We start from the raw sequence: 19,673 nt of genomic DNA, 5'->3' as shown, positions 1-19,673 counted from the left end.
AAGGGATCTTGAAGGAAGGCTATCACTCCATTTCGTAATGCGGCAGGGTAGCCTAGTGGTTAGAGCGTTGGACCACTAACTGGAATGTTGCAAGTTCAAACCCCCTATCTGACAAGGTACAAATCTGTCGTTCTGCCCCTGAACAGGCAGTTAACCCACTGTTCCTTGGCCGTCATTGAAAATAAGAATTTGTTCTTAACTGACTTGCCTGGTCAGGTAAAAAAAACCAATGCTATGCTATACCCTTTGGACGGCAATTACTTTGAGCCAATTTTCCCCTACAACAGGACAATGACCCAAAGCACAGCTCCAAACTATGCAATAACTATTTAGGGAAGAATCAGTCAGCTGGTATTCTGTCTATAAAGGAGTGGCCAGCACAGTCACTGCATCTCAACCCTATTGAGCTGTTGTGGGAGCAGCTTGACCGTAAGAAGTGCCCATCAAGCCAATCCAATTTGTGGGAGGTGCCTCAGGACGCATGGGGTGAAATCTCTTCAGATTACCTAAAAAAATTGACAACGAGAATGCCAAAGGTCTGCAAGGCTGTAAGTGCTTCAAATGGAGGATTATTTTACAAAGCAAAGTTTGAAGGACACAATTATTATTGCAATTAAAAATCATTATTTATAACCTTGCCAGCATCTTGACTATATTTCCTATTCATTTTGCAACTCATTTCATGTGTGTTTTCATGAAAAACAAGGACATTTCTAAGTGACCCCAAACTTTTGAACAGTAGTGTATACAGTTCCAAGTCATACAGATTCTGGCCTGTTGTTGTTTTTAACTGTGTTTATCTTAAAGAAAATACACAATTTTGTCCCATCATTCTTGTTTTTTTTGTAATGAGGCTTATGTGTATGTTTCATAACCAGTATAAGGTTATAAGGCTTTCAAAGAGGAAGCACACAGCCTATGAAAAGCCAGGAGTCTGCGACTGGGGTGGAGCCTAGACTGTTTTCCAACAGTAGGAGGACATTTTTCTGTCAGCACAAAGGTCAAAAACAAATGTATGCTATTTCAGCAGAGGAACTTCTATACATCAAAGGTTAGTGGTCTCTTAAATTTACAGATGCATCTGTTTTGTTCCATTATTACTGACCAATGTAGGACTGGTTGTTTATTTTGGAGAAAAGGTTTTGGCTTTATGGCAAGTTGTGCATAGTCTCCATCAAAGACTGATGATTGCAGAGCAATGCTTGAATACATTTTATTGCATAGAACATTATTTTACATAGCGCTCAGCCTACATAACTGTCTTACATAAACAATGAATAGATCCTCATTTTTACAAATCACCAATTTGAAAATGTAATATAATTACATAATTACATTTCCCCTCTGATCCTAGCAATGAGAAGACCAAAGAATGTTACTGATGCTGAGCTTTGTGATTCTACTCATCATCCAGAGGGATACAGAAAGTAGGTTTCCAATTATCATAAAATGTCATACTATTGAGATCATGTTTTTGTCTCTTTCTTCTTATTGACACAAGGAAAGACAGTAACACCCACCAAACACACAATCCCACCATTCAACTGTAGTCCTTGTCCTTTTAGGGTACATAAGGCACACACATCAGCTCAGTAAGTTGACAATGTTTTTAACTCAGGATGTTAACTATGTTTTTAGCTCATTAGTTTTGAGACATGCTGAGCATTCACAAGTATCTGGGAATGTATTGAATATCTTAGTCTTGATTTAGAGTTAGTATAGAGTCAGGGCTTTTGGCGTATTGTTCTAATAACATATTCACTAAGTAGTTTCAGCCTAGACTGGACCCAGATCAGTACGTGCTTTAGCCATCTCATCTGACTATGGCTGTCCAAATGGGGTTAGGGTCAAAGATTGAGAAATTGGCACATTTGTTTTTGCAATAGCCACATTTCAGCATCAATAAGATTTCATAGTTCATAAGCACAGCTAAATACTAATAATGGTCTTGTCTGTGTGTTTAGTTATCATCTCTGTTTATTAGAGTTCATAACCATCTATTCTACAGGTATCTTTTGGACTGTTTTTTAGGCTTGTGTTTTCTCTACAGGTACACGTGTGATTGGAGGATGGAGGACTGTGTTACTGGGGGAGGATGTGGACTTATCCTGCAGACTGATAGAGACAGACGAGGAGCTTGAACAGATAACATGGCAGAAAAGAACTTTGGAAGAAACACAGAACCATAATTTTATGCTGATTAATCTCGATGGGGTTACTAAGTTTATTGCACCGAATGGATTGACAGGTAGAGTCCAGTTTACTGGGAACCCATCAGAAAACCTTGGATCTATTCGAATAACTGCTGTCCGACTGTTGGATGAAGGCACCTTCACATGTATCTTTAGTGTTTTCCCCAGTGGAGCATACACTATAGAGATACCTCTGACTGTGCTAGGTGAGTACTCTTCCTTCACTCTTTGCATCACTGTTTCTATGATTGACAGTGTGGAAAGACTAAATGTGATAATCAATACTAGAAAGGTAAGAAGTTGGTAGTTTCATAATTCAAGTGAAGCAAGAGCAGAGCCCTCATCTACAGAACCCTCATCTTCCATCTTCTCTGCGCTTAGAAAAAAAGGTTCCCAACGGGTTCATTCCAGAGGGATACGATTCAACCTTGAACCTTTTTTTATCCTAAGAACCTTTTTTGGAAGAAATAGTTATTTGATGATTCATACAGTCATACAATTTTGTCAGCCGGTTATTGCCATGCAAATAAAGACTGCATGTCTCACGGTAACTGACTGTTACTTAACATAATCATGTTGAGCTTCTCCGGACCTCCACACATACAAGTTGCTGATTTGCGACTTTGGAATATCTACATAAAAAAATTGAATAAATAAGTTTAATATACACCATCACAATAAATAAATGTATTATTTTAATCAGGTCTAAAGAAACATTATGATATGAAGAAAATGTATTTCAGAATAACAAAATATGAGTTGGCCTACTGCGTGCTATGTGGCTGTGCTCCATGCCATATGCTGTAGGCTTGTTAATTTAGCTGACAAGATGTTCTTTAAGTCCCGTGCCATTATTTTATTTTATATGATTTTATATTATGAAGAATGTAATTGAAGGATATTTTTCTTGAAACATATCCTATATGCTAGATTTAGAGTTTAGTTGTGAATGATACCAACCTTATTAAAATGTCTTAGAAATCAAAACATATATGGGCTGCATGGTGCAACATTAGGCAATTGATGATTTGAGAAAGAAGCAAAAAAAGCTTGCGCTCTGTTCCTTTCCTCAGGGTGCACTGCTGTTCTCTCATCAAGTGATTTTCACATCAGACTATTCTCAAATGAATCTTGTCTTTACTAATGTGTAAAATACATGTCATCTGTATGCACTCGATTAGGGAATGGAGGCCGACAGTTTTCCCGGCAGTCTGATATTCAATGATGATAGATAGGCCACTTTGGTTTTATAGTGGAGCATGTGGAGCATGTGCTTAAGAGCAGCTGAGAAATAAATACAATATCACTTATTTCACTCCACGCATTAACCACTGTTTGAGGAGTATGCTGTCGCTGCCCGACAGGTGATATTTCACCTAAACGCTGTATGCCATGGGCTCTCCAACCGTGTTCCTGCAGCTACCCAGTGCTTCATTTGGGAAACCAGAATGCTGATATACACATGCATAAGCTCTAATGTGAGCTCTGTCCATTTCGTTACACTGTTTCAACCTCCTGTTGAACTTCTTTCTTCAAATTGATCATCACAGTGAGGTGAGTTTTAAAGTATGAAAAAGCTGTTTTGATGATAAGTGTTTGGTGTGGTTTTCGATTGCACATGCACTGTTCTCAAAAGTGATTATGCATCTCATGGTTTATTATAAAGTTGCGTTTTTATGGTGAAAATTATCTTCCAAAATGTGAAACTCACCCTCAGCCTATGTATGCCAGTAGGCTATACTGGTTATAAAGCAAATTAATGTGCTTCATTTTAAGATGTTATTTAGCCACTTTAGTTGTGATACAAACCTTATCAAAACATGTAGGTATATGGGCTAGGGTACATGAGGTGTGTGACTATGATTTGCAGTGGTGTAAAGTACATAAATAAACATTTACATTACATTACATTTAAGTCATTTAGCAGACGCTCTTATCCAGAGCGACTTACAAATTGGTGAATTCACCTTCTGACATCAGTGGAACAGCCACTTTACAATAGTGCATCTAAATCATTTAAGGGGGGGGGTGAGAAGGATTGCTTTATCCTATCCTAGGTATTCCTTGAAGAGGTGGGGTTTCAGGTGTCTCCTGAAGGTGGTGATTGACTCCGCTGTCCTGGCGTCGTGAGGGAGTTTGTTCCACCATTGGGGGGCCAGAGCAGCGAACAGTTTTGACTGGGCTGAGCGGGAACTGTACTTCCTCAGTGGTAGGGAGGCGAGCAGGCCAGAGGTGGATGAACGCAGTGCCCTTGTTTGTGTGTAGGGCCTGATCAGAGCCTGGAGGTACTGCGGTGCCGTTCCCCTCACAGCTCCGTAGGCAAGCACCATGGTCTTGTAGCGGATGCGAGCTTCAACTGGAAGCCAGTGGAGAGAGCGGAGGAGCGGGGTGACGTGAGAGAACTTGGGAAGGTTGAACACCAGACGGGCTGCGGTGTTCTGGATGAGTTGTAGGGGTTTAATGGCACAGGCAGGGAGCCCAGCCAACAGCGAGTTGCAGTAATCCAGACGGGAGATGACAAGTGCCTGGATTAGGACCTGCGCCGCTTCCTGTGTGAGGCAGGGGCGTACTCTGCGGATGTTGTAGAGCATGAACCTACAGGAACGGGCCACCGCCTTGATGTTAGTTGAGAACGACAGGGTGTTGTCCAGGATCACGCCAAGGTTCTTAGCGCTCTGGGAGGAGGAAACAATGGAGTTGTCAACCGTGATGGCGAGATCATGGAACGGGCAGTCCTTCCCCGGGAGGAAGAGCAGCTCCGTCTTGCCGAGGTTCAGCTTGAGGTGGTGATCCGTCATCCACACTGATATGTCTGCCAGACATGCAGAGATGCGATTCGCCACCTGATCATCAGAAGGGGGAAAGGAGAAGATTAATTGTGTGTCGTCTGCATAGCAATGATAGGAGAGACCATGTGAGGTTATGACAGAGCCAAGTGACTTGGTGTATAGCGAGAATAGGAGAGGGCCTAGAACAGAGCCCTGGGGGACACCAGTGGTGAGAGCGCGTGGCGAGGAGACAGATTCTCGCCACGCCACCTGGTAGGAGCGACCTGTCAGGTAGGACGCAATCCAAGCGTGGGCCGCACCGGAGATGCCCAACTCGGAGAGGGTGGAGAGGAGGATCTGATGGTTCACAGTGTCGAAGGCAGCCGATAGGTCTAGAAGGATGAGAGCAGAGGAGAGAGAGTTAGCTTTAGCAGTGCGGAGCGCCTCCGTGATACAGAGAAGAGCAGTCTCAGTTGAATGACTAGTCTTGAAACCTGACTGATTTGGATCAAGAAGGTCATTCTGAGAGAGATAGCGGGAGAGCTGGCCAAGGACGGCACGTTCAAGAGTTTTGGAGAGAAAAGAAAGAAGGGATACTGGTCTGTAGTTGTTGACATCGGAGGGATCGAGTGTAGGTTTTTTCAGAAGGGGTGCAACTCTCGCTCTCTTGAAGACGGAAGGGACGTAGCCAGCGGTCAGGGATGAGTTGATGAGCGAGGTAAGGGAGAAGGTCTCCGGAAATGGTCTGGAGAAGAGAGGAGGGGATAGGGTCAAGCGGGCAGGTTGTTGGGCGGCCGGCCGTCACAAGAAGCGAGATTTCATCTGGAGAGAGAGGGGAGAAAGAGGTCAGAGCACAGGGTAGGGCAGTGTGAACAGAACCAGCGGTGTCGTTTGACTTAGCAAACGAGGATCGGATGTCGTCGACCTTCTTTTCAAAATGGTTGACGAAGTCATCTGCAGAGAGGGAGGAGGGGGGGGAGGGGGAGGAGGATTCAGGAGGGAGGAGAAGGTGGCAAAGAGCTTCCTAGGGTTAGAGGCAGATGCTTGGAATTTAGAGTGGAAGAAGTTGGCTTTAGCAGCAGAGACAGAGGAGGAAAATGTAGAGAGGAGGGAGTGAAAGGATGCCAGGTCCGCAGGGAGGCGAGTTTTCCTCCATTTCCGCTCGGCTGCCCGGAGCACTGTTCTGTGAGCTCGCAGTGAGTCGTCGAGCCACGGAGCGGGAGGGGAGGACCGAGCCGGCCTGGAGGATAGGGGACATAGAGAGTCAAAGGATGCAGAAAGGGAAGAGAGGAGGGTTGAGGAGGCAGAATCAGGAGATAGGTTGGAGAAGGTATGAGCAGAGGGAAGAGATGATAGGATGGAAGAGGAGAGAGTAGCGGGGGAGAGAGAGCGAAGGTTGGGACGGCGCGATACCATCCGAGTAGGGGCAGTGTGGGAAGTGTTGGATGAGAGCGAGAGGGAAAAGGATACAAGGTAGTGGTCGGAGACTTGGAGGGGAGTTGCAATGAGGTTAGTGGAAGAACAGCATCTAGTAGAGATGAGGTCGAGCGTATTGCCTGCCTTGTGAGTAGGGGGGGAAGGTGAGAAGGTGAGGTCAAAAGAGGAGAGGAATGGAAAGAAGGAGGCAGAGAGGAATGAGTCAAAGGTAGACGTGGGGAGGTTAAAGTCGCCCAGGACTGTGAGAGGTGAGCCGTCCTCAGGAAAGGAGCTTATCAAGGCATCAAGTTCATTGATGAACTCTCCGAGGGAACCTGGAGGGCGATAAATGATAAGGATGTTAAGCTTGAAAGGGCTGGTAACTGTGACAGCATGGAATTCAAAGGAGGCGATAGACAGATGGGTAAGGGGAGAAAGAGAGAATGACCACTTGGGAGAGATGAGGATCCCGGTGCCACCACCCCGCTGACCAGAAGCTCTCGGGGTGTGCGAGAACACGTGGGCGGACAAAGAGAGAGCAGTAGGAGTAGCAGTGTTGTCTGTGGTGATCCATGTTTCCGTCAGTGCCAAGAAGTCGAGGGACTGGAGGGAGGCATAGGCTGAGATGAACTCTGCCTTGTTGGCCGCAGATCGGCAGTTCCAGAGGCTACCGGAGACCTGGAACTCCACGTGGGTCGTGCGCGCTGGGATCACCAGATTAGGGTGGCCGCGGCCACGCGGTGTGGAGCGTTTGTATGGTCTGTGCAGAGAGGAGAGAACAGGGATAGATAGACACATAGTTGACAGGCTACAGAAGAGGCTACGCTAATGCAAAGGAGATTGGAATGACAAGTGGACTACACTTATCGAATGTTCAGAACGTTAAGCTTACGTAGCAAGAATCTTATTGACTAAAATGATTGAATTGATACAGTACTGCTGGAGTAGGCTAGCTGGCAGTGGCTACGTTGTTGACACTACACTAATCAAGTCGTTCCGTCGAGTGTAATAGTTTCTACAGTGCTGCTATTCGGGGGCTAGCTGGCTAGCTAGCAGTGTTGATTACGTAACGTTACGTTAAAAGAACGACAATAGCTGGCTAGCTAACCTAGAAAATCGCTCCAGACTACACAATTGTCTTAGATAGAAAGACGGCTATGTAGCTAGCTAGCTACGATCAAACAAATCAAAGTACTCCTTAAAGTAGTTTTTGGGGTATCTGTACTTTCCTTTACTATTACTATTTTTGACAACTTTTACTTTTACTTTACTACATTTCTGAAGAAAATATTGTACTTTTTACTCCATGTATTTTCCCTGACAAAGCAAAGTACTTTTTTTAAAGAGGTAGATCAGCTTTAATGTTGCAGATAGATTCTAACTTCCATCAATGTAATTGTCTGCATTACTTTCTAATCCTACCACCCCTCCCCTAATTGGAGTAAACTAGTGAATACTATTTATATTTTTTGGATAATGTCAATTTTACAATAGTTCTATTTTGTTTGTTTTTACTCCTGTCTTTCTCTACCCTCAACCTCTCCCTGTTCTGTGACAGGTGCACAATAATGATCCATTCTAAATAAAAACGAATTTCTCACATATATTATTTAGTATATGAAAAGACAACACTAAATTAAGAATAGTCTGATGGGTGACAATATTAGCCAATCACTTGTGAATGATGTATTATCACTTAGGAATGAAGCCCAGGTTGTTCAGTAAGGCAAGACACAGCTTGCCTTTATTTTGCAACTTTTTCAAATCATCAGTGGTGGAAAAAGTACCAAATGGTCATACTTGAATCAAAGTCTAAATACCTTAATAGAAAGTTACTCAAGTAAAAGTGAAAGTTACCAAGTAAAATACTACTTGAGTATGAAAAGTAAAAGTTCAAATATAAATAATTTCTAATTTCATATATTAAGCAAATCAGACTGCACCATTTTATTGCTTTAAAAATGTACAGATAGCCACGGGCACACTCCAACAGTCAGACATGATTTACAAAAGATGCATTTGTGTTTAGTGAGTCTGCCAGAACATAGGCAGTAGTGATGATCACGTGTTCTCTTGATTGTGAGTGAATTTCACAATTTTCCTGTTTTGCTGAACATTCAAATGTATTGAATTGAATTGAATTGATTTTGGATAACAGAATATAGTATTAATTAAAAGTGGTCCTCAAAGGTAAAAACAATAACACAAATAATGATTAAATGTTCAGACAAACAAGCATGAATACATTCATTTATATTGACCTCCTAAAAAGTGGCACAATTTGCTAACCTTAAAATAAACTCTACAAATTTCACATGAAAACAATTTATGTAAAGGGTACAAGAACAACGGAAAAAATAATGCAACAAATATTGTGTTTAAACTCAAATACACTAATTGATAAAAAACATTTTTTTATATAAAAAAAAGGTCATCTTTGCAAATGATATCATAGGTAGGACATGCAGCTATCAAAAACATGTGGAAATGTCCGCTCTAACCAAAATTACAACCATTATCAAAATGACTTCGGATTCAAAACTTTGAATTGTTAAATTTAAATTATTATACAAAATTCTTGCAACCAAAATAATGCTCTTTATATGGGGGATACAACCTTCCCAGCTCTGCATATTTTGCTGCGAAGAGACAGAATCATTAAATATTTTGTTTTGATACTGTCCATATGTAGCTTGTTTTTGGTCACAGGTCCAGGAATGGCTGAAGAATTGCAATATTAACCTGGAGCTAACTCTGCAGATAGCACTACTGGATGATCTGAAAAGTCATAGTCAATTGATCAGTAATATAATAATACTGTCAGTAAACATTGTATTTTCAATGTATAATCTGTAGAAACAATGAGAATTGAAAGGTTCAGAACTGAAACATCACAGAACAGTTGAAAAATATTTAGCAAATAGAAATCCAATATAAATGGGGTTAAGAGATTGATGGGAGGGGTTGAACACAAAATAACTAATGTAAAACATACTGTGTACGTAAATGTATATGTATGTATACGTATATAATAAGCACACATCACTTTGGGCTCCCGAGTGGCGCATTGAATCAAGACACTGCACCTCAGTGCAAGAGGCGTCACTGCAGAACCTGATTCGAATCCAGGCTGCATCACATCTGGCCGTGATTGGGAGTCCCATAGGGAGGTGCACTCTGGGTTTGGCAGGGGTAGGCCGTCATTGTAAATAATAATTTGTTCTTTACTGACTTGCCTAGTTCAATAAAGGTTCAACTAAATATAGGTTACAAGTTAAATATACTTAAGTACAGTGGTATAAAAAGTACTGAATTGTCAAAGTAAATGCTATACATCATATTCCTTATTTTTAGCAAACCAGAGGGCACAGTCTTCTTCTTATTTTTAATTAGGGACAGACAGGTGCACACACAGATGTAATTTACAAACACGTTAGTTGTGTTTTGTGAGTCTGCCAGATCAGAGGCAGTAGGGATGACAAAGCGTTATATTGATAGGTGCCATAATTCTGTCCTGCTTGAGCATTTTAAATGTAAGGAGTACCTTTAGCTGCCAGGAAAAATGTTTTTTTTTATGGAGTAAAATGTACATTATTTTCTTTAGGAAGGTAGTGGAGTAAAGGAAATACTTGTATTATTAAGTACTTTACACCATTGGTCTAGCCTATAAAAAGCTGATGGGATACCTCCTTCCCTTTTTAATAGAGGCCATCAAAACTGTTTTCTCATGCAATTGCATAGCCTATTGAAATGTGTTTGAATAGATTTTCAATTACCTTTGCAATGATGTCAGAGTGATTAGATGGACAATAGTGTGCAGAGTACCAAGCAGTAAACACGTTTGGTAGGCTACTAATGACCTTCAGCAGCATCAGAGCTTGGAGAAGACTAAACACCCCAAAACCATGCCCATCATTATCATATTTCCCAGCATTGTCTATTGCAGATAGATTTGTTTGTTTCAATATCTGTGTTTTTGTACCTGAATTGATTAGTTGATTAACCTTATGCTACACTGGAAAAATTGAGACAAATATTGTCATTTTTTTCCCATCTTTTAATAGTTGGATTTATAGCGCCCGTTACTGAGACAGTAGTTCCAGTTTAGATTATTTAGGTAGATATTTTATCAAATTTGCCTGACCTGGCAGTCTTTCTAAACTGCATGTCGTAGGTGATTAAAAGTTCCAATTGTTGGATATCTTCATTCTGGTTGAGGAAGACACTTAACCCTAATTTGCTCCAGCTGTGCTGTACTACTATGGCTGACCCTGAAAAACATCAAATCTCACTGCAATTTTCCAGTGTATGTGACAATACACCATTTTAAAATAGATTGTATTATTTACAGAGGGTTCTTGGCAAAACCATTTAAAGGGGGATCTATGAAGAACCCATAGATATCCAATTCTAATTCGTAATTCTATGGAAGAACCCTACATAGAGGGTTCTAGGTAGACCAAAAAAGGGATCCCATATGGGGACAACTAAAGAACTCTATGTGGTTGTACGTAGCATCTTCCTTTCTGAGAGTGTATTCTCTTACTCAAGCTGTAAACCAGGAGAGTACGGGCATTAATAGTTTACCTAATGGTGGAACAGATGTTGGAATATAGAGAATACACCATTATATCCTGCATTCCTTAACAGTATAATCACTGGGCTGTGAATGATTTTCAGTGGAACTGCTGAAGCTGAAAAACAGATTTTGGGATGTGTGTGTGAAACTTAATCCCTCAGGTGCAGGTAACTCTCATCAAGGTGAGCTGAAACCTGTTAAAACTGTCTTTGCCTAAACCTACAATACAGTAAATGTGTTGCTACTAATGTATAATGCAATTGGCAAGATAGAGAACATGATATGGTTTATTTAAAGTTTGTTGGACATATAACATGAGCATTTCGTGTGATGTGAGGTCTGTTTTGGTAGTTCCATGTATAGTTCAACATTTACAATGAGTGACTTGTTTATGTTTTCTGTTCTCTGTTTTTTTTTCTGTTCTCTGTTTGTTTGTTTCTGGCCACAGTTCCTCCAGTAGTGAGTGTGACAGTTGATGTTCCTCCTGTCACTGGGGAAAATGAGGTTGTCTTGGCAACCTGTGTGGCTGCTGGTGCCAAGCCACAGGCAGATGTGAAGTGGAAGTCAGGTACATTTGGCAGTTTGTTGAGGACAGTGACTAACTTCACACAGCACACCAACGGAACCACCACAGTACTCAGCCACCTGCTCGGGTTGCCAACCAGAGCAGCCAATCAGCAGCAGGTCCAGTGTGTGGTCAACCAGTCTGCCCTGGCAACAGAAAGGAGCTACAACTACAACTTAGACATCCACTGTAAGTATATACTCCACTACTACTGCCCTACCCTATAGACAGACACTGTAAATATATTCTACTACCACTGTCCTACACCATATACATCTAACATAAGTATATATTATACTAGCACTCTCCTTCACTATAGACATCCACTGCAAATATATATTCCACTATCACTGTCATAGACTATAGACATCCACTGTAAGTATAGAGTGTCACTGTCTTCACTGGCTGTAGCCTAGTAGCCACTCTAACCAGTCCCTGTCTGTCTATACATTCTTAGAAAATAAGGTGCTATCCTTGAACCAAAAATGTTTTTTTTTGTCAAAATAGGAGAACCCTTTGAATAACCCCCTATTAGTTCCAGGTAGAATCCATTTGGTTCCAGGTAGAACCATTTTAGGTTCCAGGTAAAACCATTTGCACAGAGGAAAGCCTTTGATCTTGCCCCGTAATAACTGTTATTTTCTTTAGCTTAAACATAGTTCTGAGGCACAGAGTGGTATGGACCTTTACAAGGCTTTCATTGTACCGCTCCTCTACTGAAAGTAATCAAACTGAAATGAAGGAAGATAAGGTTTTGCCTCATCTGAGCGTTGGGCCAGTAACTGAAAGATTGCTAGATTGAATCCCTGAGCTGACAAGGTAAACATCTGTCGTTCTGCCCCTGAACAAGGCAGTTAACCCACTGTTCCGAGGCCGTAATTGTAAATAATAATTTCTTCTTAACTGACTTGCCTCGTTAAACAAAGGTTCAATTAAAATCAAACAAATCTGTGGATTAAAGTTCCACTCCTGTCATTGTTATAGTTGTAATATAGCTGTCTTGGTATTGGTGTGTGAGTGTAGGTCTTTTTACATTCTATACCTGCAGTAACTGTAATCACCTCTCTGTTTCACTTTCTCTGTCTCTCAAATCAAAGCAAATTAAATGTTGCTTATCACATACGCCGAATACAACTGGTGTAGGCTTTACAGTGAAATGCTTGCTTAAAATCCTTTCCCAACGATGCAGAGTTTAAAAAATAAATTCAATAGTAACTAACACAAGAGGAATAAAACAAAATATGCAAGAATTGAGCTATATGCAAGGAGTACCAGTACCAGATCAATGTACAGAGGTACGAGGTAGTTGAGGTAGATATGTACATGAAAGCAGGGTCAAGTGACTAGGCATCAGGATAGTAATAATAATAGTAAAATAAAGAATAGAGTAGTGTGGGAGCAAACAGTACATATAGGGACAAACATAATACTGTAGAGCAAAGATGTACATTAGACCACAAGAGGGAAGAGGACACACTTAGAGTGCATTTGCCATTCTGGTATGAACAGGAAACCAAGAAATAACAGACATAATGGCCAGGAAACCAAAGCAAGGCCAAGAGTGCATAGGACAGCTGGACATACCGAGGTCAGTGGGACACACAAAGAAGGGTGGGGTCCTGCCACCATTGTAATCTGATCAAGAGTGAATACAGGCGTTATTGGGCATGAACAAGCAGGAAGCCTGGACTGAAAGATAATGGTGGCAGATGACCTGAGGGAAGTAACTTCATAAACATGTGGAATGGACTCATGCTGTGTATGTATTAATACAGAGCCAGTGCTTTCTCTCTCTCTCTCTCTCTCTCTCTCTCTCTCTCTCTCTCTCTCTCTCTCTCTCATATAGATCCACCTCAGACAGTGAACGTTACCTTTAGTGAGGCCTCTAAAACCACAGTCTTCCTATGTGTAGCAGATGGCAACCCACAACCCAGCTACACCTGGAGCAGGTACTCACTCCTAAACTAGTTCAAACCAGTTTAAATGTAAATGTTATCTGCACTTGTTAAGACATGATATCTAAATTAGCTAAAGGACAGTTGTTGAATTATGCTGGCAGCCAAATCATGCCTTTGTCTTTAACACACACACACACACACAGTCACACACATACTCTCAGCCCCTCTCCTTCTCTCTCTCTCCCCCTCAGAGTGGCCCAGCCATGGCCTGGGTCTTCAGTGAGAGCAGAGGGAGACATACTGCACTTCCTCAGTCTCAGCTCTGAGCTGAATGGTCTCTATGTCTGTGAGGCCTCCAACCCCTACGGACGAGCAACTGGTTCCCTCAATGTACACATATCCTCTGGTGAGATGCACCTGAGATGCACCTGAGACACACACACACACACAGACACACAGACACAGACACACACACACACACACACACACACACACACACACACACACACACACACACACACACACACACACACACACACACACACACACACACACACACACACACACACACACACACACACACACACACACACACACACACACACACACACACACACACACACACACTATTCATACTAGTTGCTTATAATTGATTGATTGCCTGATTTATTGAATACTTTATTGTCCCATAGGGAAATGTGTCTGATAAATATACAGGCTTTCCTGGTATACACATAAAACACACGTATATGAGGTTGAGAAATGTGATGTAGCATGGATAACAAAGTTGAGCAAGATGCTCACTTATCTTTCACTTCATGTGTTAATATCAGACTTATGGCCTCATTACCCTTTCTATAGGAAGGTACTGTATAACCACCAACTAAGATGGTCATGATACACACTTATCTCTTACTGCATGTGTACGTCTTATAACCTGGTATTATCTCGTTGCTTTCTGCAGGAAGCGTTTGCATCAGAGCCATTGTGGTTGCTATGGAAACAAGATTACATGTCATTGTAAATGAAGACTGTTTGTTATATTAATTGTATCTCCTCTCTCTTCACAGAGAACTCTGCTGCCTGTTGGGCTCTACTCGTTGTTATTCTCTGTCTGATTGTTGCTGTGGCTGCACTCATATGGTACCAGTGCAAATACAGACAGCTTCCTTGGTAATGTCAACTATTGTAATATTATGAACAGAATTTTCCAATATGATTTATTTATTTTTTTAATTATTTGATGATCATATATTTATTTGGATCAAAATCAGATTACGTTTTTTTCTTGACGACTTTTCAGGAGTCCAATCACTGCCAATCAACAGTTCCAGGCAACACCACAGGTATGTGACTATGTTAAAGTCCACCATTGTTGCGTGATTAATCTACCATTGTGGCATGATTAATCTATCTCATGAGCCACTTTTTGCTATGTAATAATACTGTTGTAATATCTGATGACAAGGTTGATGAAGATGAACCTGGGACATCTGGGTTCTGACACTCCAAACCAGGAAGGCGGATAAGGGAGAAGTAACGTGATGTAAGGAACACACATTTTTTTAAATTATTATTATGTATTTTTAATATTATTTATATCTTGTTTGAGGTATTGTCAATTCATGAGGTATGATTATTGTGCTTTTTTAAAGAAATCACCGGACAGGCTGAGGACAGATGCCAGAAGAATCGCAGACATGCACTGTGTGGGAGAAGAATTCCAATCTGCACATTCTCCAACCCCACAGCCATTTGCAAAAACAGGCACATTCTCCAACATTAAAATATATATTCAACCTTTATTTAACTAGGCAAGTCACTTAAGGACAAATTCTTATTTACAATGACAGCCTACACTGGCCAAACTCAGACAACGCTGGGCCAATTGTGCAATGCCCTATGGGACTCCAAATCACAGCCAGTTGCGATACAGTCTGGATTCAAACCAGGTTGTCTGTAGTGACTTCTCTAGCACTGAGATGCAGTGTCTTAGACCACTGCACCACTTGAGAGCCTAATGAACAGGGACCCTATGCAGAATTCTCTGTGACATTAGAAACCTCAGCTTGGCCCAATAACAAAAGTTTATCTCAATACTTTTCTATATATCCTTTGTTGGCAATGACAGAGGTCAAACATTTTCTGTAAGTCTTCACAAGGTTTTCACACACTGTTGCTGGTATTTTGGCCCATTCCTCCATGCAGATCCCCTCGAGAGCAGTGATGTTTTGGGGCTGTTGCTGGGCAACACGGACTTTCAACTCCCTCCAAAGATGTTGCTGGAGACTGGCTAGGCCACTCCAGGACCTTGAAATGCTTCTTACGAAGCCACTCCTTCGTTGCCTGGGGATCATTGTCATGCTGAAAGACCCAGCCACGTTTCATCTTCAATGCCCTTGCTGATGGAAGGAGGTTTTCACTCAAAATCTCACGATACATGGCCCCATTCATCTTTCCTTTACACCACATATGTCAGAGTCAAGGCCCGCGGGCCACATCCGGCCCGCGAGAAGGTTTTTTACGGCCCCTGGGATGATCTTGATTTATTATTAGAACCGGCCCGCAGACCGCAGCAAGCCGGCAGCCCGCAGATCTTTTACACGCACCAATACTACATTTCCCACAATGCAACGGTGACGCACCGAGCAGTAGGCTGCTTCATTTCAATATTTATTGGCACAGCAGTCGTCAGCATCACAGTAAAATTAACTTTCAGATACCCATCAAAAATGGCAAAACGGAAGGTGGACACTGAGAACCGGGGTTTCAAACAAGGTGGGAGTCGGAGTATATGTTCACGGAGGTAGCTGGAAAACCTGTGTGTCTTCTGTGTGGAGAAAGTGTGGCGGTACTGAAAGAGTATAATCTGAGACGACATTATGAAACGAAACACGCGGACAAAAACAAGAATATGGACATGGAACAAAGGCTACAAAAGGCAGAGGAATTAAAACGAGGCCTCAAATCTCGACAGGCTCTGTTCAAAAAAGCCAAATCACAAGGCCAGGCTGCTGTCAAGGCCAGTTTTATTTTGGCAGAAGAGATCGCTAAATCAGCCCGGCCATTTACGGAGGGGGATTTCATCAAAAACTGCATGATTAAAGTTTGTGACGAAGTTTGCCCAGAAAAAAGGCAACTCTTTTTAAATGTGAGTCTGAGCAGAAACACCATTGCCGAGAGAGTAGACCAGTTGTCCATCAATCTAAAAGAGCAGCTTGTGAAAAAGGGAAAAGATTTCATTGCATATTCCTTGGCTGTGGATGAGAGCACCGACATTTCTGACATTGCCCAGTTGTCAATTTTCATCCGCGGAGTGGACTCCAGCCTAAGCGTGACAGAGGAGTTTTTGGCTTTACGTCCTATGCATGGCACAACTACGGGGCATGATTTGTATGAAGAGGTGTCAAGATGTGTAAATGAGATGGAGCTGCCTTGGGAAAAACTCGTGGGTTTGACAACCGACGGAGCACCTGCGATGTGTGGACACAGGAGCGGACTGGTGGCGAAGATACGGGAAAAGATGCAAGAGGAAAACGCGACAGGTGAGCTGACAGCTTATCATTGTATCATACACCAGGAAGCGTTGTGCGGTAAAGCCTTGAAAATGGAGCATGTAATGAGCATCATCACGCGCACAGTTAACTTTATCAGAGCCAAAGGTTTGAATCACCGCCAGTTCAAGGCATTTCTGACGGAGTTAGAAACGGAGCATGGTGATTTGCCTTATCACACAGAGGTGCGATGGCTAAGCCAGGGAAAGGTGCTTCAAAGATGTTTCGAGCTTCGTGAGGAGATTTGTCTGTTCTTGGACAGCAAAGGGAAAGACACAACACAACTCCGAGACGAAATGTTTCTGTGTGAAATGGCTTTTCTGTGTGACATTACGAGTCATCTGAATGCAATGAACTTGCAGCTGCAGGGTCGGGATCATGTCATCTCTGATATGTACAGTACAGTGAAGGCATTTAAAACCAAACTGACTCTGTGGGAGACGCAGATGCGGAAAGAAAATTTGAGCCACTTTCCCAGCTGCCAGACCATGAAAGAGAAGCTCTCTACCAGTGCGTTCCCGAGCGCACAGTTGGCTGATAAAATAGGTATGCTTGCCGCTGACTTTCGACGCCGATTTGCTGACTTTGAAGCACAAAAAAGCAGGTTGGAACTGCTCGGTAACCCATTTGCTGTTGACGTGGAAAGCTCACCACCAAACCTCCAAATGGAGTTGATTGACCTCCAATGCAATGATGCACTGAGGGCAAAATATGCGGCAGTGGGTGCTGCGGAGTTCGCCCGTTTCCTCCCCGACAAAATGCCCCAGCTGCGCATCCAGGCTGCTCAAACGTTGTCTATGTTTGGCAGCACATACCTGTGTGAACAACTTTTTTCTTTGATGAACCTGAACAAAACATCACACAGAAGTCGACTTACTGCTGAACACCTCCACTCAATTCTGAGGATTTCCTCAGCTCAGAGCCTTACCCCGAACATTGATGAACTTGTGGAAAAGATGGGACACCACCAAGTATCACCCTCAACCTCAAACAAGTGAACATTACTGTGCAATCACATATTTAGAGTTTTTACTCAGTTCAAGTTTAAAAGTTAAAGTTTAATATTTGTTTTCACTGCATGTTACTTCTCCTTAAACAAAGTGTTGTTTTTGATTAATAGATTTTTGCACTTTATTTTATTGTATTTCAATCCAATTATATTTTAAAAATATTTCAGTTGAGTGGATGATAGAAAATTGCTATTATTGTTTTTTTCTTTGAAGTAAATTTAGCCCACTTTTGCTAAAATAGAAAATATAGGCTACTGATGGTGCCTTGAATACCGGTTTCTTTCATTTAATGTTCATGTTATGGGGATTTTTATATAAAGGAAATTTGTCTTTTGTGTCTGTTGAAAATTAAAGATTACTGACAGAGCCATAAGAAAATATTGATTTATTTATCTGATCATATTGGAATATATTTGTTAGGTTTTCAGTAGGTTCAATTAGGTTCACTAGACTATATGCGTCATTTAAAAAATTTTCAATGAACATTCGAACAGTCCGGCCCTCGGCTTGTAGCTAAATTTTTTATTTGGCCCTCCGTCCATTTGACTTTGACACCCCTGCTTTACACGGATCAGTCGTCCTGGTCCCTTTGCAGAAAAACAGCCCCAAAGCATGATGTTTCCACCCCCATGCTTCACAGTAGGTATGGTGTTCTTTGGATGCAACTCAGCATTATTTGTCCTCCAAACACGACGAGTTGAGTTTTTACCAAAAAAGTTATATTTTGGTTTCATCTGACCATATGACATTCTCCCAATCTTCTTCTGGATCATCCAAATGCTCTCTAGCAAACTTCAGACGGGCCTGGACATGTACTGGCTTAAGCAGAGGGACACGTCTGGCACTGCAGGATTTGAGTCCCTGGCGGCATAGTGTGTTACTGATGGTAGGCTTTGTTACTTTGGTCCCAGCTCTCTGCAGGTCATTCACTAGGTCCCCCCATGTGGTTCTAGGATTTTTGCTCACCGTTCTTGTGATCATTTTGACCCCACGGGGTGAGATCTTGCGTGGAGCCCTAGATCGAGGGAGATTATCAGTGGTCTTGTATGTCTTCCATTTCCTAATAATTGCTCCCCCAGTTGATTTCTTCAAACCAAGCTGCTTACCTATTGCAGATTCAGTCTTCCCAGCCTGCTGCAGGTCTACAATTTTGTTTCCGGTGTCCTTTGACAGCTCCTTGGTCTTGGCCATAGTGGAGTTTGGAGTGTGACTGTTTGAGGTTGTGGACAGGTGTCTTTTATACTGATACCAAGTTCAAACAGGTGCCATTAATACAGGTAACAAGTGGAGGACAGATGAGCCTCTTAAAGAAGAAGTTACAGGTCTGTGAGAGCCAGAAATCTTGCTTGTTTGTAGGTGACCAAATATTTATTTTCCACCATAATTTGCAAATAAATTCATTAAAAATCCTACAATGTGATTTTCTGGATTTGCTTTTTCTCATTTTTTCTGTCATAGTTGAGGTGATGAATGAAAATGATTAAAATTACAGGCCTCTCTCATCGTTTTAAGTGGGAGAACTTGCACAATTGGTGGCTGACTAAATACTTTTTTACCCCACTGTATGTATGGTGAAGCCAATTTACGGGAGGTCAAGTATAATCTAAAAAACATGTACAAATAGAGAATCTTGTCAGTAATGACCATCAAAACTCTGGCTGGTGGTGGTACTCTTTAGAACAGGAGTACAG

General features: G+C 41.9%; 1 protein-coding gene across 1 annotated transcript; it reads left to right on the top strand.

Moving 5' to 3' along the window:
* Nucleotides 1-931: 931 nt before the first annotated feature.
* On the top strand, nucleotides 932-19,402 carry LOC135519116 (nectin-3-like). The gene is made up of 10 exons (XM_064944175.1): nucleotides 932-1,051; nucleotides 1,355-1,427; nucleotides 2,051-2,398; nucleotides 11,404-11,709; nucleotides 13,367-13,469; nucleotides 13,670-13,824; nucleotides 14,489-14,591; nucleotides 14,722-14,764; nucleotides 14,887-14,964; nucleotides 15,074-19,402. The coding sequence occupies exons 2-9, from the start codon at nucleotides 1,373-1,375 to the stop codon at nucleotides 14,920-14,922; spliced, it is 1,149 nt and encodes a 382-aa protein (XP_064800247.1). The 5' UTR covers nucleotides 932-1,051; nucleotides 1,355-1,372; the 3' UTR covers nucleotides 14,923-14,964; nucleotides 15,074-19,402.
* Nucleotides 19,403-19,673: the final 271 nt, after the last annotated feature.

Source organism: Oncorhynchus masou, chromosome 29 (assembly GCF_036934945.1).
Source record: "Oncorhynchus masou masou isolate Uvic2021 chromosome 29, UVic_Omas_1.1, whole genome shotgun sequence".
NCBI lineage: Eukaryota > Metazoa > Chordata > Actinopteri > Salmoniformes > Salmonidae > Oncorhynchus > Oncorhynchus masou.
The sequence above is the reverse complement of the archived record's forward strand: the minus strand, read 5'-3'. Positions and strand labels throughout refer to the sequence as shown.